The following is a 27,965-nucleotide window of genomic DNA, read 5'->3' on the forward strand; positions in this document are numbered from 1 at the left end:
TAAAAAATACAATAAAAAATAAATAAATAAAAATAAAAAAATAAAAATAAAAAAAGAGAAATGCATATGATTTAATGCAAAACTAAGGGCTGCTGAGAGGCAGAAACAGCATAATTCCTCATAGAACTTCAGGAATAATTTTTTAAAAAATAATACATTACACGTCAGAACTGAACAAAGCCGGTTGAAAAGCACAGTTTAAGTCCATTACTCTTACTTTTCAATACTGAATCTAAAGTAAATTTAAAAGCAAAAGGTCTCAAGAGACTAGTCAGCAGATTTATGTATTATAGCCTTCAAAGAGTTAACTCCTTTGCAGTGAGTTGAGAGTGGCCTTATTAATTCTTTACTACCTTCCTTGGTTATAGATCAATTCTAGCAGGTTATGATTAAAAAATTAGCCATTTGACCTTAGGTATATCTTTCAAGATTCAGCAAAACTGCTTCATGGAGCTTTTCCGACCAACTAGAGAGATGGCTGCTCACTTTTCATGCACTTAGTACATGCTCTTATATCACACTAGTATATTTATTTTTATGGAGGCAACCAAGATGTGCTTACAAGACTGAGTACTTAGATGTGTTTACAAGACATGCTTACAAGACTGAGTACTTAGAGGTCAAAGGAGATCTTACTCACAATTTGTATCCTTAATGCCGAGCAGGTTGCCAGGCACAAGTAAGCAGTAAGTATTTGCTGAATGGATGACTCCCTTATCCATTTCTATGACTGTTACTACTGTGTTCTAACTATGCTTTGCCCTGTCATTTGTTCCTTTTTTTGAATCCTCCATATCTAGACTACTGTAGAGTCCTATAGTTTTGTTTTTTGTTTTTGTTTTTTTCTTTAGAAATTACCCAGTGTTGGGTGTTTTTTTTTTTTTCTCTCCTGGATATTTTTATTACCGACTAATGTAAGTTACAAAATTCCTTCATATAGAAACCTATACAAACTTTTTATTTTGTTTCTACACAGTGTTCTCCGAATTTATTTATTTATTTTTTTGCAGGATCTCACTTTTTTTTTTTATTATACTTTAAGTTCTAGGGTACATGTGCATAACGTGCAGGTTTGTTACATATGTGTACTTGTGCCATGTTGGTGTGCTGCACCCATCAACTCGTCAGCACCCATCAATTCGTCATTTATATCAGGTATAACTCCCAATGCAATCCCTCCCCCCTCCCCATGATAGGCCCCGGTGTGTGATGTTCCCCTTCCCCAGTCCAAGTGATCTCATTGTTCAGTTCCCACCTATGAGTGAGAACATGCGGTGTTTGGTTTTCTGTTCTTGTGATAGTTTGCTAAGAATGGTTTCCAGCTGCATCCATGTCCCTACAAAGGACGCAAACTCATCCTTTTTTATGGCTGCATAATATTCCATGGTGTATATGTGCCACATTTTCTTAATCCAGTCTGTCACAGATGGACATTTGGGTTGGGTTTTTTTTTTTTTAAACGGAGTCTCGCTCTGTCGCCCAGGCTGGAGCGCAATGGCGTGATCTTGGCTCACTGCAAGCTCCGCCTCCTGGGTTCACGTCATTCTCCTGCCTCAGCCTCCCGAGTAGCTGGGACTACAGGCGCCCACCACCACACCAGGCTAATTTTTTGTATTTTTAGTAGAGACGGGGTTTCATCCTGTTAGCCAGGATGGTCTTGATCTCCTGACCTCGTGATCCGCCTGCCTCGGCCTCCCAAAGTGCTGGGATTACAGGCGTGAGCCACCGCACCCGGCCGAGTCCCATAGTTTTTTATCTCCCACATCTATGTTCACTGTTATTACTGTAATTCAGACACTTGTCTCTATCACCTAGACCTTACACATCCCCTAATTGATCTTCCTACCTCCAGCCTTTCTTTTCTATATGGATCATTCAGGTATTTTAAAATGTAGACTCATGGGCATCATTTCCAGAAATCATAAATCAAGAGATTCAGAGTGGGGCCTGGAATCTGCCCTTTCAACGAGCACTCTAGAAGATTCTAATGGCACAGGCATGACATTTTGAAAAATGTTATCTCCAAAGACTGCTGTTTTATCATTAGGCTTTCTAAAGCAAATAATACTAATACTCTGCAAATGTTTACTGAATCCTATGTATACCATTTGGTATCCAATAACATACATGAAAATATTTGCCCATTACCTATATTCTCTTTGTATATGCACTCCCTATTGCCATGAATTTCTTTCAAAGCATTGCTTATGTATGTCTCCTTCACTAGAAGCTCAATGAGAGCAGACAGGAAGTATTTCTCAGAAGCAGAAATAAGCCAAAATCGGAAAGATGAGCACGCAAATTAGCTAGACAAAAAATAGGGAAGAAGAAAGTAAATTGTGGGTAGAGGTAACAATATGTATAAAGAGCCAGAGAGCATGGTGGTTTTGAAAACGAAAAGAAATTCAGTAGGAATGAATGGTAAATGAAGATAGGTGAGGGGATGAATATGGCAAGCTGAGCCAAGAGTGTAAATCAGGGGCCTGATCACAAAGGAACTTGAAAGTCATATCAAGTTTAGATTTTGCTATAAGGACAAAGGGAGGTGATCAAAGGTTTGACACAATAAGTAGCATGATCAAATTTGCATGTGATTTCTCTGCTCAACAACCAACCAAATAAATTCAATTTCTTTAGCTTGGCATTCAATGCCTGTCTTTAGTCTGCCTTTTTGCCTTGTCTATTGGTCTCTTTCAGACACAAAACCACCAAAGCCAACCTAAATTACTGCTATTTCCTGAACAAACTACATATTCTTCCTTATGTTGTTCCCTCTGCCCAGAACATTATCACTCTACCACATCTTCAAATTTCTTAATCTCACCTATCCTTCAAGGTTCAGCTCAAAGGAATAATTGCCTAACTCTGCCCAATACTATTTGTTTTTTCTTCTCAACTATCATTATACTTTTTTATATTTTTCTCTCGGCACATACTACATTCAACCTTACACTATACTTTATCTGTGTACTCTTTATTCCCCTTACTACAGATTAATACTCTGAAGAAAAGGGAAAGCTCATTACTTATGTCAAGTAGGTAATAATTATTTGAATGACTGAATGTATAATCTTATCACATAATTGCTTAGAAACATGTAGCACCTACGCCAGGGAAACTCCTGATACTTACAGTATATTGGTAAAATAATCTCTGTCCTCTCTGATAGCTTGAAGAAATATAGTTTAATTAACAGCAAAACAAGTCCTAGGTTTTTTTGACATAAGAAAGACGTAATTCAGCAAATCTCAGTTGGCAAACTTATCAAAGGAGGGATGAAAAAGAACATTTACTAAGTACCTACATTATTTAATTTAATCCAAACCTATGAGACATTATTTTCATCGTCTCCATTTTTCGAGTGAGGAAAGTGAGGCCAGAGAGATTGATTTACCCAGCATGATACAATTAATGAATGAGCTAAGATTTTAACACAGGTTTGCCTGCTATAGTTCTCCCCAGTCTACCATATCGCATTACTTACCTAAGTCTAATCTGAATGTATCTAATTCTTTTACAGGAGATTGGTACAGTGGCAGAGTCAGCCCTTGCTCTTTGAATATTATTGGAGTTGAAGCCAGCTGATTATAAGAGGGTTTCCTTTGTGGAGTTTTAAATAGGTTTGGTTCATAATTGTTGTTTTTATGTTCAGAGTCTTCTGCAGGTTCAGAATTATAGGGTGCAGCTTCTGAAGAAAGTTCTTCAAACCAATTAAGACTTACTGGTCCTAAATCTATTAAAAAAAAAAAAATCCCACCTTAGTTTTAACCAGTGACAGACAAATTTATGACCCAGAACAGTTAAAGATCGTAATAAGGAAAAAAATGCTTAAGATCTTGACTATGGACTACTTTTGTTAAGGCATATTAATTAAACAAGATCATTAATCCATTCTCTTGCGAATCTATAGAAAGGTGTAACAAGAGTTCACAAAAGTGACAAGATGGCATTTAACTATATTATTAAAAGCTGTATATATTAGCTTTTATTTTCATTTAATTAAATTTTATTTATTTTCTTATTCACGGTTCGGAATCAAAAACTATTCACATTAAGAATACATTCCACAGATAAAATTCGGCCGGGTGCGGTGGCTCACACCTGTAATCCCAACACTTTGGGAGGCCAAGGCAGGCAGATCACGAGGTCAGGAGATCGAGACCAACCTTGCTAACATGTTGAAACTCCGTCTTTACTAAAACTACAAAAAAAATTAGCCTAGCGTGGTGGCGGGCACCTGTAGTCCCAGCTACTAGGGAGGCTGAGGCAGGAGAATGGCGTGAACCCAGGAGGTGGAGCTTGCAGTGAGCCGAGATCACGTCACTGCATTCCAACCTGGACAACAGAACAACACTCCGTCTCAAAAAAGAAAAAAAAAAAAGAATACATTCCACAGATAAAATTCAAATAATTCTGAAGAGTACACAAGATGTGGCAAATCTACAGGGATGAGGAGCATGTGGACTCTCACATAACATGGGAATTCTCTCTTAAAGGGAAATGACAAATTTGTATTATGAGCTATCCATCCTCTACCATTACAGTTCCAAACTACTTTCATAATAACACTATGGAATCATTTCCCCTTTTCATGATTTTGACATTTGTATCAACAATGCAAAGATGATGCTGGATAAAACTGCTGGCATATTTGCATGAGTTACGGCAGTGGCACCAAACTAACACTAGTAGTCATTATATTCCTTACCACTGCGTGTCCTTATTAAAAAAATAATAATAATGCCAGTTCAACATAAGAATGTCCTAATGAAGCAGTAAAAATTAATTTTAAAGCTCAATGCTTTAGCACTTCCTTTAATAATCTGACAAAATAGGAAGCATACATAAAGCATTTCTGCATGCTAAAGTACAATAGTGTCTAGAAAAGCACTCATGTATTGAGCTGTGATCTGAACAAGCAATTTTTTCAATGAAAAGTCATTTTTACTTGAAAGAACGGCTAAGTTATTTCAACTTAAATAATTTGGTAGACATTTTCTCACAAATCAATGAAGTGAGCTTGTTGCTGCAAGGAAATCAGAGTTTGCTGCCAATGACAAAATATGAACTTTCAAATGAAAATTAGAATTTCCAGTGGCTCATTTCCACCCAATCTTAAAAGACTTCTCTGAGATCCATGGTGATGTTAATGAATGTCATTTTTAAAATACTGTTTAATGCAATGTATTAATATCTGGAAACTTTGTATAATTCAGAATGCCACTATCTTCCAAATAATCACCGCACGATGTTGCACCATGGAAACACCTATGGTATATCTATTAGATCTTTGAAAAATCTATGCAAAGTACAAGGAAAAATACCAAGTAACTGAAGACTATTAAAATACTCCTTTTTTCAACTATCTAGCTGTGTGAGGTTAACTTTTTTCATATACTTCTACCAAAATAACAGATTTGACTCAGATAAGTGAATCCAGCTATCTCTATTTAGCCAGACATTAAAGAGAACTGCAAAACGTAAAATTATTCCACTAACTTGTTTTCAAAAGTTATTTTCCTAAAATGTTGTGATAACATGCAATGGGTTAGCTTTCATTATTTTTAAGTAAATTAATAACTTTCAGTTCTTAGTTTGTTTTTTTTTTTTTTTAAACAGAGTCACGCTATGTGGCCAGGCTGGAGTGCAGTGGCCCGATCTTGGCTCACTGCAACCTCCGCCTCAGGGGTTCAAGCGATTCTCCTGCCTCTGCCTCCTGAGTAGCTGGGATTACAGGCACAGGCCACCATGCCCAGCAAATTTTTTGTATTTTTAGTAGAGACAGGGTTTCACCATGTTGGCCAGGCTGGTCTTGAACTCCTGGCCTCAAGTGAATTGCCCACCTCGGCCTCCCAAAGTGCTGGGATTACAGGCATGAGCCACCGTGCCCGGCCCTAAATTCTTAGTTTTACATTTCTAATATGGTAAGCTACATAAACAAAAGGACTCCGGGGTTCCTAGATCATTTTTAAGAGTATAAGGAGTACTGAAACCAAAAACTTGGACAACTTCTGCCATAAAGTCACATTAATGCTTCTGATTTATTAGTAAGTCTTCCTACTGCTAGTCAAGGAGCCAGTTTCCTCTTTATCCACTGTAGGCTCTATATTTATCATCTGGTTGACCTGCAAACGATGATTATGTTGTTAACTGGATTTATGCATACATAAGGAACAGTTTATGGTTCTAAGCAAAACTATGACGTATTGGGTTTTTAGCAAGCATTTTTTAGAAAACAATTTCTCGGTGTAATTTATAAAGTTATATAAAAATTTTCAATACCTGCTTTGTTGCAGCATGTCTTAAAATTTCAAAAAATGTTGGCCTCTCTTTGGATCCAACAGACATTTTTACCTACAATATTCCTCCAACGCTTGGTAAATAAGTCTGCAAAACAGAAGACCAAAATGCACTTACACAGGGATGCATTCCTTAATATGTGACCGCGGTAAAAATCAGAAGCGCTGGGAAATTTGTCTGAATTCTAATTCAGTCCCAACTCCTGGAACAATAACAGCTTACTGTGAGGTTGGGAACATTTTACAGTTGTGCTGTCCAAACAGATGCCACTAGCCACATGAAGCACTCGAAACATGGCTAGTGCGACTAGAGAAGAGGATTTTCATACGATTTAGTTTTAATCACGCTAAGCAGTGACGCCTAGCTGGTGGGGACAGAGGGCTCCTGTTAGAGAACAACGCCGTCTGATAATTCCCGTCAGCATGTCTTCGGAATACAGCGATTACCGGGGGCTTGAGTAAGGCAGATGCAGGGTGCCCACCAGCTGTAAACACTTCCCCCAAACAGCAATATTCCGTTAAAGTGATCGTGTTTCCAATTAAAGAAATTTCAGATGGCGACATCTGGGACAGCTGGGAGGGAGGTAAGCCTTTGAGCGCAAGGCGGAGCCCAAAGGCCGGGCTGGAGGCGAGAAATGGAGACCCAGGGAAGGGGCGGGGCTCGAATTTGGCGAAAACTTGCCTTCGGGACAAGGACCTTTCCCTCAGGCATGGGGGGGGTTGGCAGAGACAAAAGGGCAAGAGGCCGCGGCTGCGACCCGGGGCGTGAGGCGCTCTCCCGCCACGCTGGACTGGGACTGCGGAAGACGCGCCCGCCTCCACCCCCCCCACCACCACTAACCCGCTCCAGAGATGCAGCTCTTTTTTGGCCGGAGTAGACTGACAAAAACCGCGCCGGTCACAAATCTGTCCGCTCAGGCTTCTCCTGGCGGCGACCCACCGCCGCAAAAGAGACCCGAGGCGCAGCAGCGCCACAGCAGTTCCACCTCTGCCGCCTGGTTTCAGAAGCTCGCGCCACAAGCCCGCGCTGGCCACGTGACGCCGTGACGCGGCACGCAGCACACGCACCGCCCGGAAGTCAGGCCTGGCCGGGGCGCGCGGGTGTTTCTCAGTCTCGCGAAAGTTAATTCCTTGTCAGGCATCACAACCGTCAGTATCGGACCGAATAAAGCGGGAGCTGGAGTGTGTGTTCTCTTCTCGCTGACACTTAAGAGTCCCAGACCACCCTGCTTGGAGGGGCCGCCCCTATGCCTACTCCAAGTACCCCATCCCTTTCTTTTTGCTCTAGGTCATGTTTGGGTGGGCGCCTTCGGCACACGACCTGGGACCTTTGAAAGACCTTTGTTCTGACCTTAAAAGAGATGTTCTCTCAAGACCTGTTCCCTAAAGCGAGCCGATCTTACAAAAGCTTAGAGTGGTCGGTGTGTGGTTGTGGATGACTTCACCTCGTGGTAGTGGGCGGGGCTGTTATTTGAAATCAGAGGATTTTAGTTCCAGTAGCTGTGCTGCTATTGGGTAGCAGGTGTTCAAGACCTCCGAGCCCGTTTCCTTGCTTGAAAAATTGTGAAACCCATCTTAACTCGCTCATGAAGTGTTAGGTACCTCGCTCCGCAGGCCTTGGTAGTATCTTTTGCATTCCTTTTTTTTTTTTTCGAGACGGAGTTTCGCTCTTGCTGCTCAGGCTGGAGTGCAATGGCGCGATCTCGGCTCACCGCAACTTCCGCCTCTCGGGATCAAGCGATTCTCCTGACTCAGCCTCCCGAGCAGCTGGGACTACAGGCATGCGCCACCATGCCCGGCTAATTCTGTATTTTTAGTAGAGACTGGGTTTCTCCATGTTGGTCAGGCTGGTCTCGAACTCCTGATCTCAGGTGATCCGCCTGCCTCGGCCTCCCAAACCGCTGTGATTACAGGCGTGAGCCACTGTGCCCGACCCATCTTTTTCATTCTTAGGATTCGGATCACCTGTCTTCCTCGCAGGCTGAATTGGAAGACCTGACTTGATATCTGAATTTGTTGGTTCTGTAACATGCCTAATACAAGGCTGAATAGGGTTTGTTGTAAGACCTACAAAGCCTTCAAGTGGATTCAGTAAGTGAGAGTTACTCCTATGGGGGCCTTGCTGCTTCCAGAAGGTGCTTGAGCGGTAAGCAGAAGCAACCTTGGATTAGAAAAGGGATGGGCTCCACTTGGTTCCTTAAGGACCATTTTAGTTTGATAATCAGTAATCCTTAGCTGTAGCAGGAGGCCTTACTAATGCAGATAGATTCTAAAGCTTTTGCTCTAAGTCTAATTCGCAAAGAAATACGTCTGTGATCCTTACTAATAACAGCTACCACTTACTGAACATTTTATGAGTTAGGCATTCTGCTTTGGGTTTTCAAGCAATACCATGTTTAATCTTACAGTAATCCTATAAATCGGTCAGTATTGTCAGATGAGGATGCTGAATCAAGTAGTTAAGTAATGTGCCTGGTAGTAAGGCCCAGGTTTGAATTCTAGTCTGTTTGACTTCATACACTTAACTAATCTGTGATTTATTCACCCTATAAATCAGAACAATTTGCTTTGTCCCCTTTTTGGGGGGGAGGGGTGTCTCACTAGGATTGGACTAGTGAGAACCCGTGGCATTTCACACAACTCTCAGAAATACATTTTCTCTCATTATATACACCCCCCTATACATTTATGTTTCTTGTTCTCTTTGTACCGGGGACTTGCCACTCATTAGCTCTACCATAATAGACTTTCTTACTTATTCTCTTCTAGTGCAGCTGCTCAATGTACTATTTGTATTCAATTTACAATATGCTTTAATTTTTATTAAAAACTTATTTCCGGCTGGGCATGGTGGCTCACGCCTGTAATCACAGCACTTTGGGAGGCTGAGGTGGACAGATCACCTGAGGTCAGGAGTTCGAGACCAACCTGGCCAACATGGTGAAACCCCGTCTCTACTAAAAATACAAAAATTCACTGGGTGTGGTGGCATGTGCCTGTAATCCCAGCTGCTCGGGAGGCTGAGATGGGAGAATCGCTTGAACCCAGGAGGTGGAGGTTGCAGTGAGCCGAGATCATGTCACCGCACTCCCGCCTGGGAGACAGAGCGAGGAGACTCCATTTCAAACAAGCAAACAAAACCCCAAAACCATTGTTCCCTAAAATTGTATGTATTTAATGTGCATGACATGATATTTTGATATATGTTCATAGTGAGATGATTACTACAGTCAAGCAATTAACATATCCATCTCTTCACATAATTACCTTTCTTTTGTGTGCGGTGAGAGGACCTGAAATCTCTCTTTGAAAATTTCCAGTATAAAATACAGTACCATAGTCATTACGCTGTAAATTAGATCTCTAGACTCATTCATTCTACCTAACTGTAACATTTTAGGCTCTGACCAGTCTCTCTCCATCCCTCCCAACTTCCTGTCCCTGGTAACCACCATTCTACTTTCTGCTTCTATGTATTTGACTTTTTCAGATTCCACATATCAGTGAGTTTATGCAGTAGTTTTCTATCTGGCTTATTTCACTTAGCATAATGTCCCCCAGTTTCACCCATGTTGTTGCAAATGGCAGTATCTCCTGTTTTTGTTTGTTTGTTTGTTTGTTTTTTGAGATGGAGTCTTGCTCTCTCTGTTGTCCAGACTGGAGAGCAGTGGCGTGATCTCAGCTCACTGCAACCTTCGCCTCCCGGGTTCAGGCGATTCTCCAGCCTCAACCTCCCGAGTAGCTGGGATTACAGGAGCGTGCCACCACACCCGGCTGATTTTCGTATTTTTATTAGAGGCAGGGTTTCACCATGTTCGCCAGGTTAGTCTCGAACTCCTGACCTCGGGTGAATCCACCTGCCTTGGCCTCCTAAGCTGCTGGGATTACAGGTGAGAGCCACTGCGCCCGGCCAGGATCTCCTGTTTTAAGACTGAATAATATTCCATTGTATAAATACGTGCCACAATTTCTCTATCCGTTCATCTGTTAACAGACATTTCGGTTGTTTCCATAACTTGGCTAATGTGGGTAATGCTACAATGAACAAGGAAGTGAAGATATCTCTTCAGGATATTGTTTCCGTTTCCTTTGGGTAAATACCCAGTGGTGGGATTACTGGATTATCTGGTACTTCTATTCACTTTTTTAAGGGAACCTCCATACTGTTGTCCATAATGGCTATACCTTAAAATATTACCTAACATTACCACATTACCTTACAAAGGATCTTTAGAATGGTCACTACAGGAATATATGAATTAATCATTAATTAAAGCAAATGTGTGAATAAGCTGGAAATGAAAAACAGCTTTGAAAAAAAGATTCCCTGAGCAGTGAATTGAAGAGGTAGGGAAAAGCAATTAGGTAGGAATCAGGTGGCAATTAGACATCTGTAGCTAGAGCTTCTCTTCTTCAATCAGGGTAATAGGCGGCAGCTCCCATTAGAATCTGAAATAAATGGAGAAGCCAGGAATGAATCTGAACCAACCTAATCAGGAGAAAGAAGGGGCGGATGAAGGAGGAAGGCAAAATAAGGACACAAACAAACTGGCTAGGGTATTAGGCTGCGCCTTAGCACCTGCTGAGCGGATGGAGCGCTTTGTCCGTGTTCCCTATGGCTTGTACCAGGGTTATGGGAACACAGTGCCTTTGGGCCAGCCTGGACTCTCAGGGCACAAACAGCCCGACTGGAGGCAAAATATGGGTCCCCCCACTTTTCTGGCCAGGCCAGGGCTGCTGGTGCCCGCGAACGCCCCTGACTACTGCATGGACCCTTACAAGAGGGCACAGCTTAAGGCCATTCTCTCCCAGATGAACCCCAGCCTGAGCCCTCGGCTGTGCAAGCCCAACACCAAGGAGGTGGGCGTGCAGGTGAGCCCGCGGGTGGACAAGGCTGTGCAGTGCTCGCTGGGGCCTCGCACCCTCAGCAGCTGCTCCCCCTGGGACGGCAGAGACCCCCGGGGGTCTCTGCCAGCTTGCGGGGTCACTTCGCCCGGCACCGGCCGCAGGAGCTTGATCCGCCTGCGGAGAGATGGGGACCACGCGGAGAGCAAGGCGCTCCCGGGCCCTGAGGAGGCCAGCCAGCCGCAGCCATCACCACCGAGGTCAGAAGCTGACAGGCAGGAGGAACCTAGGCAGCCGGAGGAATCCGGAGAGAAAGACGCCCTGTCCCCTCAGGAAACGAAGAGCAAGCAGGTGCCTGGAGACGCCGCCACCGAACGTCTCCGGAGGCCCAACTTCCAGGTGGATCCTCTCTTCCCTCTTCTTAGTCCTCGACCTGCCCCATCCTCTCCCTCCTTTTCCATCTATGGGGGCAATAAGAGCAAAATCTTCTCTCTCTTCTTCCATGTACTTGTTGAAGGAGAGGGAGCTCTGAAAATATGCATTTCACGTGGCCTGTATGTTTGGTAAGTTTTGGGTAAAATAGGTGCCAACCCAACTAAGCCTGTGAAAACCAACAGTCTGGCAACTACTGCTACTGGGGAATTTGGAGACGAAGAAGGGCTTCGAGTCTGTGATATTTGAAATCAGACTTTCGTTTTGGGAAGATTGTGCCGGTAGCATTGTGGAAAATGGATTGGAAAAGTACCAAAGACGGCAGCAAAAAGAATCCCAGAGTAATCTTTATGAGAGATGAGCAACTGAATTAATGCAGTAGTCTTGAGAATAGATATAAGTGAGGTTAAAGAAGTCATTTTTTTTTCTTATACAAAGTCATAAAGAAGGATCTGGCTTTTTTCCCCTTGTATGATGGTAAAGTACTTTTCTTCTTTACTTTCAGTTTTTGGAACCAAAATATGGCTATTTTCACTGTAAAGATTGTAAGACCAGGTGGGAGAGTGCTTACGTGTGGTGCATTTCTGGAACGAACAAGGTAAGTAAAATGAGTAGGAGGTGAGAGAAGGATGGGGTGGGCACAGATGTTAAGCGAGGAAGAATCTGATTCCTGAGGAAGCATGACTGTCACAGACTTGTCTTGATCTTGGTGGCATCCCCGGTGCCAGGTGTACCGGAAGTGCTCAGTGAACGAATGGAACTGAATCGGACCTGAGTTTCCGAACCATACGCTGGCGTTATAGTTGACAAAATGTCAGGTTACTTAGATGAGCTTTTGTCCTTGTGTACACTGGAAGTTTTTGTAACCGTTTTTTAGTTGGTATGCTTGGAATAGGTCTGGGCCTTAGCGCTAGGAAATTTCCACTGTTTGTCCACAAGGTGGAGCAATAAGTGAAAAAACTTACTGTAAAGATTTCCCTGTGAGAGACTTAGGCTACGCCTAAGGTTTCCTTTGCCTCCTTCCTAATTGCCAACATATTAGGATTGGAAAAGACTTCACATTAAATTCTGCATTTCTTTATCTTCATGAATCCCGTAGGCTCTGGTCATTAGAGACCCTTGTTTGAGACTGAGAACAGCAGGCTGCCCCTAAGGCCTCCTCTTCTTTTCCTTGCCCTGTGCACGTCGTTTTGCAACAGTCTACATGGCCCGATGTTATTGCATTTGAGTGTGAACGCCCTGTGCTATCGCATGTTTAGAAATTGCCTTACTGGCCAAAGGACTGTGGAGAGAGAGGGCAAAGAGGCCTTGAGTTCCGGATGAAAACCTGACTTCTCACACTAGCTGTTTACTAGAGACCTGGAGAGGGAACAGATTTTTAAAACTGAAGTTGAATTTACTTCCTTCTCTTGCCAGAAGAAAAACGAGTTTAATTCAAACATTCCAAGGCACTAGGATACAAAGAACAAAACATAGAACTCGTTCTCAAGGAATTTATTTTGATAGGAGTGATGGAAACAAAATGTAATTTGGCAATACGTGCAGTAGCATCCTTCATATGGAAGCAGTACAGAGAGATAGCACAGGAAGGAGGGGATTAGCCCTGTCTGAGGGAAGACAGCTTGATGTCCAAGCAGGATTTTAAAGAATAAATAGGAGGAAGAGTTCACCAAGCAAGGAAGGGAGAAAATGTGCACAGGAAATTGCACAAAACCTTGAAAGCAGGTGGTATTGATAGGTAACCACAAGTAATTTAAAGTTTAAGCCAGAAAATACTGAAAAATGAAACATGTAACAGCTAAAAGACAAGGACAAAAAGTATGACGGCCACTTCCCATTGAGTATCTACCGTGGTACTTGGTGTACATTATTAGGGAGTTTTCAGAACTATGGAAAAAGTAAGTATTAATAATGGTATTCCAGTTGGGTGCGGTGGCTCAGGCTTGTAATCCCAACACTTTGAGAGGCCGAAGTGGGTGGATCATTTAAGGCCAGGAGTTCGAGACCAGCCTGGCCAACATGGCAAAACCCAGTCTCTACTAAAAATACAATAAATTAGCCAGGTGTGGTGGCGGGCACCTGTAATCCCAGCTACTCGGGTGGGTAAGGCAGGAGAATCGCTTGAACCCAGGAGGCGGAGGTTATTATTCCAATTTTATGGGTAAGGAAAATTAGATTCAAAGAAAAAGTGATTAGTAAGAACTAGTATACCTTGAAACCTCAAGGGTAGAGGTTGGTAAAAGCAAGATACAAGGCAAGGGAATGGATTACTTAAATTAAGAACTGGGAGCCTCTGCAGGGTGTGGGTATGTATAAAAGCTTGTATTTTGAAAAAAACATATTTCTCTTTAGGTTTATTTCAAACAACTCTGTTGTAAATGCCAAAAGAGTTTTAATCCTTATCGAGTAGAAGCAATCCAATGTCAGGTGAGCATATGAAATGCTTCCATTGTGTCTATAATGTTTCATTCCTAAAATGAAGCCTGTGTGACAAAATGTTAGGATTTGATATAGCTGGATATTGGTATAGGAGTGTTCTGTATGTTTGAAATGTTATATTTTAGAAAAATGGAAGCATAAATTCTAGTTTGCATCTTTTTGGAAGGGAAAGAGGGGAAGATTCACTATTTCAAGTTGCCTTATGGGGTATGTGTGTGTGTCCTCTGACACCCTGGGCATAGTTAGAATGTAGTAATGTAAAAGGTAACTGCAATTAATTGTTTACTACATGCCACATTTTGAGATAGTGCTTTACATGCATTACCTCCTGTCATCTAATCTTTGTGGGAGATGTTATTTCCATTTTATAGGTCTGAAAGCTAAGTTCAAAAATAACTTTCCCAAGTTTAGATGGATAGTATCAGAGCTCTGACTGGATTCTATGGTGTCTCCAATGTTTAGAAATTCACAGAATTGGATGAGATCCTTAACTTGCTTTTTGTAATCAATATGTTTTTAAATCTAAGTCCTTAGTTAACAATATTTCTTCTTTTTCTATAATTAGTAGAAATAAATGGGCCGGGCGTGGTGGCTCACGCCTGTAATCCCAGCACTTTGGGAGGCCAAGGTGGGCGGATCACGAGGTCAGGAGTTTGAGACCAGCCTTGCCAATATGATGAAACCCTGTCTCTACTAAAAATACAAAAATTAGCCGGGCCTGGTGGCGGGCACCTGTAGTCCCAGCTACTCAGGAAGCTGAGGCAGAAAAATCGCTTGAACATGGGAGGGGAGGTTGCAGTGAGCCAAGATGGTGCCACTGCACTCCAGCCTAGGTGACGGAGCAAGACTCCATCTCAAAAATAAATAAATAAATAAAATATATGATATTTTGAAAACTAGCTTATAAGTGATTCATCCTCTGATTTTCTAGTCTGACATTTTCAGTCTGATGTTCGATATAACTACTTATTAAACTGGGCTTAAATGTATTTTCTTTTTACTCCACCCCTTTTTCTTCTCTCTTGTGTTCACTTGAATTTTTTTAATATTTCATTTTCCTTTCTATCATTTTTTAATGTCCTTTTGATGGTTACCATAGAAAAAACATGACTATCTCACTTGTCAAAGTCTAAATTGTTAATCTTGCCTTTTTTTTTGAGACAATCTTGCCGTGTCGCCCAGGCTGGAGTGCAGTGGTGCAGGTGCAATCTTGGTTCACTACAAGCTCCGCCTCCTGGGTTCAAGTGATTCTCCTCCCTCAGCCTCCCAAGTAGCTGGGACTATAGGCGCCCACCACCACCACGCCTGGCTAATTTTTGTATTTTTAGTAGAGACAGGGTTTCACTATGTTGGCCAGGCTGGTCTCAAACTCCTGACCTCATGATCCACACGCCTCAGCCTCCCAAAGTGCTGGGATTACAGGCGTAAGCCACTGCACTCGGCCTAATCTTGCCTTTCACAGACAATGCAATGACTCCAGAACACTCTAACTACATCCTAACTTATATGCTATTATTGTATACTTATTTTACTTATATTTAAAATTTTATAAGATTATTGTGTATATTCATTTAGTTTTAGCTACACATTATTTCTGTTATTCTTTGTATCTTCTTGTTTCTAGGGCCACTTTCCTTTGACTTGGACTTTAACGTTTTCTATAGTATTGGTCTGGAGGTGACAAATTCTATTTTGTCCGGATATCTTTTTGTTTTTTGAGATAGAGTCTTGCTCTATCGCCCAGGCTGGAGTGGCATGATCTCGGCTCACTGCAACCTCTGACTCCTGGGTTCAAGTGATTCTCCTGCCTCAGCCTTCCCAGTAGCTGGGACTACAGACGCATGCCACCACGCCCGGCTAATTTTTGTTTTTTTAGTATAGACGGGGTTTCTCCATGTTGGCCAGGCTTGTCTCGAACTCCTGACCTCAGGTTATCCACCTGCCTCGGCCTCCCAAAGTGCTGGGATTATAGGCGTGAACCATCACACCCAGCCTTGGATACCTTTTTTTTTTTTTTTTTTGAGACAGAGTCTCGCTCTGTCGCCCAGGCTGGAGTGCAGTGGCCGGATCTCAGCTCACTGCAAGCTCTGCCTCCCGGGTTCATGCCATTCTCCTGCCTCAGCCTCCAGAGTAGCTGGGACTACAGGCGCTGCCACCTCGCCCGGCTAGTTTTTTGTATTTTTTAGTAGAGATGGGGTTTCACCGTGTTAGCCAGGATGGTCTCGATGTCCTGACCTCGTGATCCGCCCGCCTCGGCCTCCCAAAGTGCTGGGATTACAGGCTTGAGCCACCGCGCCCGGCCTGGATACCTTTTTAAGAGATATTTTCACTGGGCATAGAATTTCTAGGTTGGAAATAGTTCTTTCTGCCCTTTAAGGATCTGAATTTCATTGTTTCTATGAAACAGTATAGGTCTTACTGCATGTCTTTTGAAGTAATCTCCTCTTCTCTTTCCCCTTCTTAAATTTGCTTACTTCTCTTTGCCTTGGTTTTTCAGCAGTTTTACAATGATATGCCTATTGTAGTTTCTTTGTAATTGTCCTGCTTGAGTTTCATATTTCTTGAAACTGCAGCTTAAAGATTTTCAGTACTTTTGGGAAATTATCAACTGTTATCTTTTCAAATGTTACTTCTCCTATTCCTTCTTTCTTCCAATTACTCATACTAGACCTTTGCACCATATTTCTTTCTGTCTCTTATGTGCTTATCTATATTTTCCATGCTTTTACCTATTCCTGCTTTAGGCTGAATATTGTCTACTAAACCATCTTCCATTTGTATTTCTCATCTCAGCTCTTTTTAAATCTGTGATGAAAACATCCATTGAACTATTGATTTTATTTGTTGTATTTTTCTGTTCTAGAATATTTTTTCTTTAGAAGAAAACTTCAGTTTTTCTTCTGGAAATATTAGTTTTATTTCCTTGAACATATTAGCACTTAGTGATTTTAAAATCTGTGTCAGAGAACTCCATTAACTCAATACCCTGTGAGTCTATTGCTTTCCTCTTGGCTTTCAAGCATGTTGTTGTGTCTCCTCATATACAGTACCTGGTTATTTTTGATTGAGTGCTAGCTATCATATGTGAAAAATCTATAGTGAGAGTAAACAGTCCCAGACATCAAGTGTTCACCTATTTCTGGGTTTTCATCTCTAATGCTCTGATAATTTCTCAGCAATTCAAACAGTTATTTTTAGCTCAGCGTTTGTAGTCATCCAGGAGACTTGGTTAGAATTACCTAATCCACCATTTCCAGAAGCAGAAATCTACCTTTAGGGTAAATCCTTATTTTATTGAGCCTTTCTTTGTAAGGATGTTGTGAGAATTAAATGAATTCATATATATAAAGTGCTTAAGAGAGTGCTAGGCACATAGTAAACACCATGTGAGTGTTACTTGTTAGAATTTTCTTATAAGGAGGCATATTCTTCAACAGAACAGTTTGATTAAATCATGTTTAAGACTGCAATTAGAATAATAAAAATGTCTGTTTTCACAATATAAAAAGGTACATCTTGGCCAGGCATGGTGGCTCACGCCTGTATTCCCAGCACTTTGGGAGGCCAAGGCGGATGGATCACCTCAGGTCAGGAGTTCAAGACCAGCGTGGCCAACATGGTGAAACCCCATCTCTACTAAAAAATACAAAAATTAGCTGGGCCTAGTGGCGAGTGCCTGTAATTCCAGCTACTCAGGAAGCTGAGGCAGGGACAATTGCTTGAACCTAGGAGATGAAGGTTGCAGTGAGCCAAGATCTCACCACTGCACTCCATCCAGACTGGGAGACAGAGTGAGACTCCGTCTCCGAAATAAATAAATAAATAAATAAATAAATAAATAAAAAATAAAAAAAGTAAATCTTGACTTATTCTGTGTGGCTATGGGACATGTAGAAAATAGAACAGTGATTATCAATGTCAAAGATTGGCAGAGTTGGGGGGATGGAACTAGGGTAATGTACCAGTTTCCATAGGATATTAGTTTTAATTATTGGAAGACAGAAATGAGATAATGGTCAAAAGGCACTGTTTTAGATCCTAGTAAAGGTTGGACACGACTGGAAAGAAACATTACTTCCCTCCAGAATACCCCTCTCTACCAGTTTTAACCACCCAAAATATATTCAGACATTGCCAAATGCCCACTGGGGTTGGAGATGGAGTAAAATCACCCCTGGTTGAGAACATCTGCTCTAGTCTTTTTTAAATGTTCACTTAATTCCTACCCACTGCCACTCACCCTGACCTGTCTACAAATCTAAAAACCTACATAGTGAAGAAACTCTATAAAACTCTTGATTAATTTTTTTCTCTTACACTATGTTGCCTTGACTGGTTCAGCTACAAATATAAAAATCTACAGAGTGAAGAAATTCTACAAAACTCTTAAATTCTTCTTTTACATTATGTTGTCTTGATTGGCTCCGCAGTATTCTCTTGAATATCTTCTGTGATCATCTTGAAAAAATATTTGACATTTAATGTGATACAAGTAATTTTGCACAACTTGGTCTTGGCCTTCTTGTAGGACTCAGAGGATGAAGGTTTCCAGCGATAGGGTAATAGGGAGCAGTACTGTGATTTGAGGATTACATTTGAAACACTAAACCAATCATTTCGTGTCCAAACTCTTCCTTGTTTCCTAAAGACCTGCTCAAAGTCTCATTGTTCCTGTCCTCAAAAGAAAAGACACATTGATCTAAGGAGGCCTCATCGACAAGAACTGTGTGGTCGCTGCAAAGACAAGAGATTCTCCTGTGGCAATATTTACAGCTTTAAACATGTGATGTAACTTGTACAGTGTGACTTGTACAGGACCTCTGAGCTCTTCTTGTAACTGACTGTGCTGTATTCCTTTTTTGCAACTTGGCTCTGACCTGGCATTGGAAAATGGCTAGGCTTTTGTACTTTTTGTAGGTTGTGTAACAATTGTACAATGTGAATAGAAGAAAATAAATGCATGTGAACTAGACCATGAAGCCACATTAATTGGTGATCCTAGTATGAAAACATCAATATATGGCATTGGGAAATGGTAGATACCGTCACTTATATGAAGGGGAACTAATGAAGAAAATAGCCATTCTTTTGACAAATTTGTATAAGTCGGATGTTCTAAGCACTGGTTCTAAGTGTTATATATAGAGATGATGAAGGGGCAAGGTCCTTCCTTCAAGTATGCACAACTATAGCAAATGCTGAAGCAGCCTTTAGCATGTGCCGTGCATTGCTATAACTCACCACAGCAGCCATATGAAGTAGGAGCTATTGTACCTTTTCATAGTTGAGGAGATGGAGGCACACAGAGGCCAGAGCAGAGTGCCAGGATTTAAACCAGGTAGAGTAGGACTTGCTTCATGCTTTCACAATTACATTTATACTTCTCAAGTTCAGAATGGGATAAATGCCATGAAGGAAACGGAGCTATGGGAGTAATCTTTTAGACAGGGTGGCTGGGAAGAGGTGACATGAGATTGAGACCTGCAGGATGAAGGAAGCTGGGAGAAGATGGTTTTGATCTAAGGGAACAGCAGGAGCAAAGGCCTTGAGTGGCTGAGGAATAGGATCCTCCTGGGGCTGACATGGGGCATGAGGCTGCAGAAGACAGGGCTCTGATCACAAAGGGTTCTCAAGGTCACGTTTAAGCAAATGACAGCCCATGAGGGGCTTTCAACAGTGCAGACACATTCTCACTTCAAAAAGCTCACTTTAGAGGGAGACCGGTTGGGAGGTTAATGAACACATGAGCAAACTGATGGCTTGGACAAGGGTGGTAGCCAGGGACAGGAAGAGAAATCCATGGGTTTAAGATAATGTTTGAAAATGTGCAGGGCTGGCAGTGGAAGATGGAGGAAATAAACAATGACTCTTAATGTGCTTTGAGCTGCAGGGTGAATGGAATTGAGAGCTATACCAGGTAGGAGGCATGTTCTGGGGTCAGGTTACCTACCTGCAAATCCTGGCTGCCGTACTTAAGAGATAATTTTGGGCAAGTCACTCTCTATCCCTCAGTTTACCTATCTGTAAAATGGAGATGATGATAGTCCTCACACCACCAAGAGATAGGAACTAAAGGAGTTGAGGCATGTTCATCACTTAGAATAATTAGTGCCTGTCACTTTGAGGGCTCGATACATTTACCTCTTATTTTAGTGGAGCTATTTAGTAATGTGGGGAAGGGCTTCTGTTTTCAACATAAGTCTGAAGTGCTGGAGACATCCAAATGGAGATGTCATGCAGCCTACTGGGTATACGTATCTGGAATTTAGGAGGTAAGTCAGAGTTAGGGATAGATTTGGAGATAAATAGCTTTTAAAACCATGGGCCTGGATGGAATCACCTGCACCAAAATCTCACAAATCACCACTAATTAACTAATGTAACCAAACACCACCTGTTCCAACAACCTATGGAAATAAAAAAATTTAAAAATATAGTTTCACAGAAGCAGGAAAAAAGGGAGTACAACACAGGGCTCTGGGGGCATACCAACACTTAGAGCAATGATTCTAAAACCTTAACATCCCAGGAGTCACTGGGTGAGCTTGTTAAATGAAGATTCTGATTCAGTAGGTCTGGGGTCTGAGACTGCAAATCTAGGAAGCTCCCAGATGCCATCAATGCTGCTGGTTCCCCAGACTATACTTAGAGTAGCAGGAACTTAGAGGTTAGATGAAAGGTGAGGTCAAGAGGGATAGGAAGAGGATGAGGAGATGAAAATGAAGAAGAAACAGTATTTCCAGAAGGAAGGAAAGTCAACTGAGTCAAATCCTGCTGGGAGGTCGGGAAAGGTGACGACAGGTCCATCGGATTTGGCAGCATGGAGGTGACAGGTGAGGCTGAAGAGAGAAGTTTCCATGGAATGGCGTGGATGGAAGCAGTGTTAAAGTCCAAATAGTGAAGAGAAGTGGTACTTCCTAGATGTTTTGCTGTAAGAAAGCAGAGAAACTGGTGATAGCTAGAATGGCATTTGGGGAAAGGGGAGGCACTGAGTATGTTGGCATATTAAAGGGAATCATTTAGAGAAGCTGATGGCAGAGCAGAGAGGGGAATGTCTGCAGGAGCAAAGCCCTTGAATAGGCAGCAGAGATGGGGTCCACAGCGCCAGTGGAGCAATTGGCCCGAGGGGAGCAGTGATATTCCTTTGATTAGAAAAGGATGAAGCACCTAGAATATAGGGCTAAAGATAAGTATATTTTTGGTGGGGAAGGTGAGACTCATCTGTTTACTCAATGAATTATGAAGCAAAGCCATCAGCTGAGACAGAATGCTGATGAGGAGAGAGGAAAATATGAGAAATAACTTTCTCAGGCATTAGGAAATTGAAATGATCAGGAAGGTATAAGTGTATTACAAGATTGTCCGATAGTGTTGAGATTTGACACTTTCTTGGTTGCAGTCGCATACTAGCGTTCACACTTCTAGTAATGAAGACGCTTCTAGTAGTGAAGATATTACTAGAAATGTAACATTACCAGTGTCATTGTTTGTGTGACACTACATGTGTGACTTGCACTCTAGTAATATCTTCATCTTTGTAATGCCACACTTCTGGTGCAGCTGTGGAAAGAGTCAGTTTTAGGTTCAACCAGACTTGGAGTTTAACCAGCTGAGTAAGATAGAGTTAGGGCATCCCTTGTGAATGTCAGCAAGGGAGGGATTATAATGACCCATGGAATTTAAACATGCTCCAAAGGGGAGTAAAGACATGTGAGGGCCACAGACTGATACTCATTACGGGAGAATTGTTAGAGGGGTGGGGGCTGGAGTAAAGGAGAACTGGGAAAATTCCTGAGTAGGGGGCCTGAAGGTGGGATTCTGGAGCTGGTTCACTTACTGCTATGAATCAGGTTTTGGTATAGCCAGGAAATTGGATGGCATTTCACCCGGTCATTGGCTTCCTTGCTGTCCCTTCGACAAAGTGATCCTGCTCCTCCTTCAGGGTCTCTGCGTGTGTTTTTCCCTTTGCTGGAATGCTCTTTTCCCTGGATATCCATTGTATCCCCCACTTCATTCAGATCTCTCCTCAGATATCACTGGGTAGAACAGAGTGAAAATGCCTGGAGGTAAGAATGTTAACAGGATGAGAGAAAAAAGATTTCGTACAGGTTATACACAAGACTCCCGAAGTCCTGGAAATGACATCGGAAGCTGGGGTGAGCAAGAAGCTGTAGTCTCTCCGATGAATAAGGGGCAGGAAGCAGGAGGGCTTTAGGTCAGCAGTTCGCAAGCCTGGCTGCAATTCAAAATTATCAGAGGAGCGTTATAAAGGATTTAAGGGGCCGGGCGCAGTGGCTCAAGCCTGTAATCCCAGTACTTTGGGAGGCCGAGACGGGTGGATCACGAGGTCAGGAGATCGAGACCATCCTGGCTAACACGGTGAAACCCCATCTCTACTAAAATACAAAAAACTAGCCGGGCGAGGTGGCGGGCGCCTGTAGTCCCAGCTACTCGGGAGGCTGAGGCAGGAGAATGGCGTAAACCCAGGAGGCGGAGCTTGCAGTGAGCTGAGATCTGGCCACTGCACTCCAGCCTGGGCGGCAGAGCAAGACTCCGTCCCCCCAAAAAAAAAAAAAAAAAAAAGGATTTAAGGGATCCGCAGGGAGGCCTAAGCCTCAGGATTTTTAAAAAGCTTCCCCAGTGCTTCTAATGCAGCTGAGGGTCACAGCCATTGCTGTGGATGACAGTGATGGGGTTGAGAAGGAGGTGGCTAGTACAGCCAGGTGGCAAGAATTTTGGCTTTTTGAAATAGAGATGAGGAGAGAAGAGTTGGACATAGTAAAGGGGACCTGGAGGAATCTCTTCATTCTCCTGGCCGAGGAGCGCCTGGAAGTTCGCACCAGGTGGCCCAAGTTCTTGGAATCTGAAATTCGAATACAATATCCATGCAAGTTTGCTGTTAAAAGAGGGATCTGGATTATAGAAGATGGTGACAGAGAAGGAGGCATCTGCCAGGAAACTGATCTGTAAGTGGATGCAGTAAATTCTAGCCACTCACTCACTGTGACCTCGAATAGGAAACAAAGTTACAAAAAGATCAATGACAGATCTGGGTAGAATCACTACACCAGCAGCCTACGTGGAAAAACAATTGGGGGTATGCTTTAGAAGAAGAAAGAGCACTTTGCTATGTAGGAAGTTTTTCCCAGTTCAGTGTCTTTCAGAGTGGAGTGTGGCTGTTGCAATGCTGATTTGAGGGATCCTGCGCTGGACAGTTCATTGTCTTTCAGAGTGGAGTGTGGCTGTTGCAATGCTGATTTGAGGGATCCTGCGCTGGATTTACCAAATTGGTCTCTAGAGGGGTCAACCTGAGGGATTTTGCATTTTTGACAAATACCCTGGGGTGATTCTTAGGGCTGAGAACAGAGAAAGCAATGTTCCGATCTTGGCAGTGGATTAGAATCATCTGAGGAATCTTAAACAGTGCTGGAGTTTGAGCACAGCTTCAGACCAATTAAATCAATGAAGAGGAAGCCTGAGTGTTGGGGTTTTAAGTCCTCGACATGATTTAATGTGCATCTGAGATTTTGAGCCCATTACCTGCACTCTAATTTTTATGAGCAATCCCAGTCCTGGCCATATGTATGTCTTTAGCCCAGACTTTGCTCCTCAACAACAGACTCACATATCCACCTGTTTACTCACCATCTTGTCTTGGATATCAGACATCTCAAAGTTAACATGTCTGAAGAATAATCTTGGTTTCTACCTCCCAAACATGCATTCCCTCATCGCAGTTAGCGGCAACTCCATTCCTCCAGTGGTTTGGACCCAACTCTCTCCCATTCCATGTGTCATTGGTGAGCCCTGTCAGCTTTAGCTCTGAACTATTTCCAGAACATGCCCACAACTAATCACTTCTGTTGCTAGTACCCTAGCTCAAGCCAGCATCGCCTGGTGACTGCACTATTGCCACAGCCGTCTCTCTAGTCTTCCTGCTTCTACCTCTGCCCATCTACAGTCTGTTCTGCACATAGCAGCCACAGTGATCCTTTAAAAAAATTATTTTTATTGTGGCAAAACATATAACATAAAATTTGCCATTTTAAAGTACACAATTCATTGGCATTAAGTACATTCACAGTGCTGTATAACCACCACAACAGAACTTTTGTTATAGAGGTTTTCTTCATCATCCCAAATGGAGTAATCCTTTTAAACATAAGTCACAGCATGTCACTACCCTGCCCACAAACATTCACTGGCTTCCCATCTTGCTCAGCAAGGGACAAAGTCCTGCTGTGGCCCACAGAGCTTTTGGCTGTCCTCTCTGAATGCTCTCTTCACTCATTTCACCCGGTCATTGGCTTCCTTGCTGTCCCTTCAACAAAGTGATCCTACAGCTCCTTCAGGGTCTCTGCGTGTGTTTTTCCCTTTGCTGGAATTCTCTTTTCCCTGGATATCCATTGTATCCCCCACTTCATTCAGATCTCTCCTCAGACATCACCCTATTAGAGTGACAGCTAAGATAGCCCCGTCCGCATTACTCACTGTTTTGTTCTTCATGGCACTAATCATTACCCAACATAGACAAGCACCTCTTCCTCCACTCAAATGTAGGAGCCTCATGGGAACAGGGACCACCTCTGTTTTGATAGCTGCGGTATCCTCTAAAACAGTGCCTAGCCCAGAGTGGGTACGTAATCAATATTTACTGAACAAAGAAATATCCGGGGTCATGATAGGTATTCAAATATTAATTGATCTAAAACAAATGCACTGAAAACTTTAAAAACTAGTTTCATTGAGATACAATGAACACACCCTAATACTCACCCGTGGACACTGATTTTCTTGTTGTTAAGGCGGGCATCGGGAAGCACGTGTAAGTTATTGATGTAAGCAGCCTGGAGGCACCCTTATTCTTTCCAGAATTCTACAGTTCACTGAAAAGATCATTGTTTGTTAGGACTTGGAACCAGAAGAGCCTTGAGACCTACCTCTGGATGTTCATGCATGTGTGTGATGCCTACAATTACAGGCATCTTGATTTCACAGCAACGCCAGCACATTTTCTTAACATCTCACCAATGTTAGATGGGTTAGAGGTGGGAATGACATTCACGTGCCTCTAAAAATGTGCAGTGCCTTTTCTAAAACACTGTATTTGGAGACCATAATTTTAATCAAGTGATGTCTAAGTTACAGAGCACCTGTCTGGATTGCTTTATTCTGCAGGTGGATACAAAGTGGATCATGTTTCAGTGCTAGAAAACAGTGAGACACAAGGAGGCATCTTTCTTATCACTGAGGCATCTGTTAAATATCTACCCTTTCCTTTGGTACCTCTACTTCTTTGTATCCCTGGGGAAGGCAATTAACACTAATGCTTCCGTAACAGAGGCACAGAGGAATAGCCGACAAGATTTGACTGGTAGATCTTAAGTTATTGCTGGGCTCTGCTGGAGTGGGGCTGCATCCTACACAATTTTTCCCATCTCCACTTAAAGTAGAGGAGGTGAAGAGATAGAGGAAAAGTAGAAGAAACCTTTCACATTAATACATCTCCTTTTAAAATAAAATTGAGAAAACACAAACCACTGCTTCCTATGTTAATATCTTAGATTGCAATGTACTGTTGAAATCTTTTTTTTCTTTCTTTCTTGTTTAAGAGTAAAACATCGCAGTGGTTCTCTGCTGGGTAAGCAGGCATGGTAGAAAATTCAATTCATGACGAATCTGTTCTTTCTATTGTGGCTCCCAACAAGACTCTCTGAAAGTTGTCTACTGTGGTTACCCACGGAAACCTTTATTTTATGAGGTATTTTTCAGAGAGATCGCGATTCAGTTGTTTCTACAAATCATAGCAAATCATCTTTCAGGCAAGTTGAAAAAATAAATCATCAGAAAAATATGTTGTCAGCAGTCCAGAAAATTATTAAAATCTAGTAGTTGTATCTGTGGTAACATAAAAAAAAAAAATCCTAGGTTAGGCTCTCTTCTGTAGGATACTCCTAGAATATTATTACTGCCAATGATTCAGTAGCCATATGCTAGTAAAGCAAGTTATATTTGTTGGTCCATGTAAAATATGAGTAGGAAGACAGCATAACTGAGATTGTTACATATTGCTCCCTGTGTTCCTGTTTTCTTAGTGGGGTAGGTAGGGGATAGGTGTTGGTGACAGAATTAAAACTCTACTACTTTTTCCTGCTCACTATAGAATCAATTTCCAAATTTGAAGGATGACAATCTAATTATAGGTTATAGAGAATTAGAGCTCTCACTTTTTTCTGATTTTTCTCTTTTGTTGATTACACAGAATTGGTTGAAGCTCACAGTTTTGATGCCAACTTCCAAAGAGATTATACTTACCTCCAGCTTCACAGGGCCATGCATGGCATGACCCCCATGGGTGCCATTCAGAGCATACACGTGAGGGGTGCCCCTTGGGGTTATTACTTTGGCAACCCATATGCAGAACTTCATGTGTGCCCAGGACAAACATTTTCATTAACCAGAAATAAAGTCCATGGTCAACATGTATTTTGTTCTTCTTCTTCTTCTTCTTTTTTTTTTAGTCTAAAGAAAGTTCTGAACAGAATATCAATTAAGCTTACATCACAAAACTTTAAATGTATTTACAGAGTGAATAAGTTACATAGATAAACTGTGAATATGTTTTTGCTGTGCAACAAGTTCACATGCACACATCTAACACTTGACAGCATTAAGTTTAAGGAGAGAACTTAAGAATGGCCCTTTACATATATATTACACATAAAATATGACATTTAAGAAACAAAGAAACAACTCATAGTTTACCTTTATGATTCTACTTCTGGCTATCCAAACAGATATTAAAATATGCATGCCTGACAGGTGAAAAGACGTGGAATTTATATTGTGAATAGTTTTCTCTACAAAATGGCAAAGTTAATTAAAATTAACACTCATCCTTCAGCAGTATAAATATGCTCATAAAAGCAACCTTCTAGTAAAAAGCAGCCAAGATCCTGAAAAAGAGTCTATCTGGACCATTTTTGGTGCAAAGAGATCCAGGGCTTTCAGAAACAGTAGCCTAGCAACATAAGAAAGGTAGTTCATAGCAGCTCCTTTTAGATACAGCAATTGTATTCAAATTACAGTGTACATTACATTGCAGTCCGTTTACAATTCCCTTTTCACATACACAGGCTGTCAGCATTTGACCGTCTTACAGTTTTCAGTGGCCAGCTTCATGTTGCCTGCCCCTTTCTCAGCCCACCAAAGAAAGGAAAAAGAAAAAAGAAAAGAAAACGGAACAAGAAAGGGAAAGAATGTACATGTTTGATAATATAAAATTTTTTGAGTGAAGAAAACATTGCACTTTTGCCAATCTAAAATCATTTCTAGAAAGGTAGGTACTGTTCAGTGTAGTCAGCTTTGGTATGCAACGGAAGTCACTTCTTCAGTAGTGAGTTGCATATGCTCGGTCAAACGTAACACATTTGTGCCACACAGCGTGACGGGTGGAGTCTGTCCAGGACATTCTAAGCTACCTTGGTTCTTATAGTATTGCTACACATTGGAAGTTCTGTCATCCTCTTTAGAAAAAGCCCTACAGGTAACAAGAGGGAGAACAGTCTGTCCAAGCCTTTTGAAGGCTGAGAAGACATCGAATGATGTCGCCCCAGCATGGCAGCACTGCCAGTTTGGAACCCAGTGGGGACAGGAGGCTCCTGTCAGAGACTAGTGCCAGAAACACTGGAGTCTGGAAGAAAAGTAGTGAGGACTCGGTAACTCTGGGCCCTGCGGATCATGTCCCGGATCTCCATGTTCAGCTCCATCAGCTTGGTGCAGATCTCGGTCAGGCTCTGGTTAGACCCCACCAGGGCATAAGTACCCGTCTGTCCCAGAGTTTGGTGACGGAAATAAATATTCAGTAGTGTCTGGACCTCATCATCAGAACTGCTTCCAAAGATGTCATTGGGCCACAGACTTCTGCAGTCAAAAATAATAGCACAGATT

The 27,965-nt window shown here is 42.1% G+C and overlaps 3 protein-coding genes across 6 annotated transcripts in view; 1 reads left to right on the forward strand and 2 right to left on the reverse strand.

The window, feature by feature from the left end:
• Positions 1–6,348, reverse strand: part of BRCA2 (BRCA2 DNA repair associated) — a gene marked incomplete at its 3' end in the record, with an annotated part of 33,821 nt that extends 27,473 nt beyond the window's left edge. The window contains 3 exon segments of the mRNA XM_017865868.1: positions 3,485–3,733; positions 6,283–6,309; positions 6,312–6,348. Of these exon segments, the coding sequence (XP_017721357.1) occupies positions 3,485–3,733; positions 6,283–6,309; positions 6,312–6,348 (313 nt within the window).
• Positions 6,349–10,588: 4,240 nt separating this feature from the next.
• ZAR1L (zygote arrest 1 like) lies at positions 10,589–18,986 on the forward strand. The gene is made up of 4 exons (XM_017865874.1): positions 10,589–11,543; positions 12,082–12,174; positions 13,929–14,003; positions 18,664–18,986. Exons 1-4 carry the CDS (start codon positions 10,758–10,760, stop codon positions 18,805–18,807), a joined length of 1,098 nt encoding a protein of 365 aa, XP_017721363.1. The 5' UTR covers positions 10,589–10,757; the 3' UTR covers positions 18,808–18,986.
• A 5,018-nt stretch (positions 18,987–24,004) lies between these two features.
• The window catches only part of FRY (FRY microtubule binding protein), a 275,761-nt gene continuing 271,800 nt past the window's right edge, over positions 24,005–27,965 (reverse strand). For all 4 annotated transcript variants that reach the window (XM_017865930.1, XM_017865931.1, XM_017865932.1 and 1 more), the window contains one exon: positions 24,005–27,938. In XM_017865930.1, coding sequence (XP_017721419.1) covers positions 27,680–27,938 — 259 coding nt within the window. In that variant the 3' untranslated portion in view covers positions 24,005–27,679. The remainder of the gene's footprint in view (positions 27,939–27,965) is intronic.

Source organism: Rhinopithecus bieti, unplaced genomic scaffold (assembly GCF_001698545.2).
Source record: "Rhinopithecus bieti isolate Rb0 unplaced genomic scaffold, ASM169854v2 scaffold_81659, whole genome shotgun sequence".
Taxonomy (NCBI): domain Eukaryota; kingdom Metazoa; phylum Chordata; class Mammalia; order Primates; family Cercopithecidae; genus Rhinopithecus; species Rhinopithecus bieti.

What these genes read in the sequence shown, in the direction of transcription:
- ZAR1L (XM_017865874.1), top strand. Translation starts at nt 10,758, where the DNA reads ATGGAGAAGCCAGGAATGAATCTGAACCAACCTAATCAGGAGAAAGAA. An exon ending in TCCGGAGGCCCAACTTCCAG is followed by an intron (nt 11,544 to 12,081) that starts GTGGATCCTCTC and finishes CTTTACTTTCAG; the next exon opens with TTTTTGGAACCAAAATATGG. An exon ending in TAGAAGCAATCCAATGTCAG is followed by an intron (nt 14,004 to 18,663) that starts GTGAGCATATGA and finishes TGTTTCCTAAAG; the next exon opens with ACCTGCTCAAAGTCTCATTG.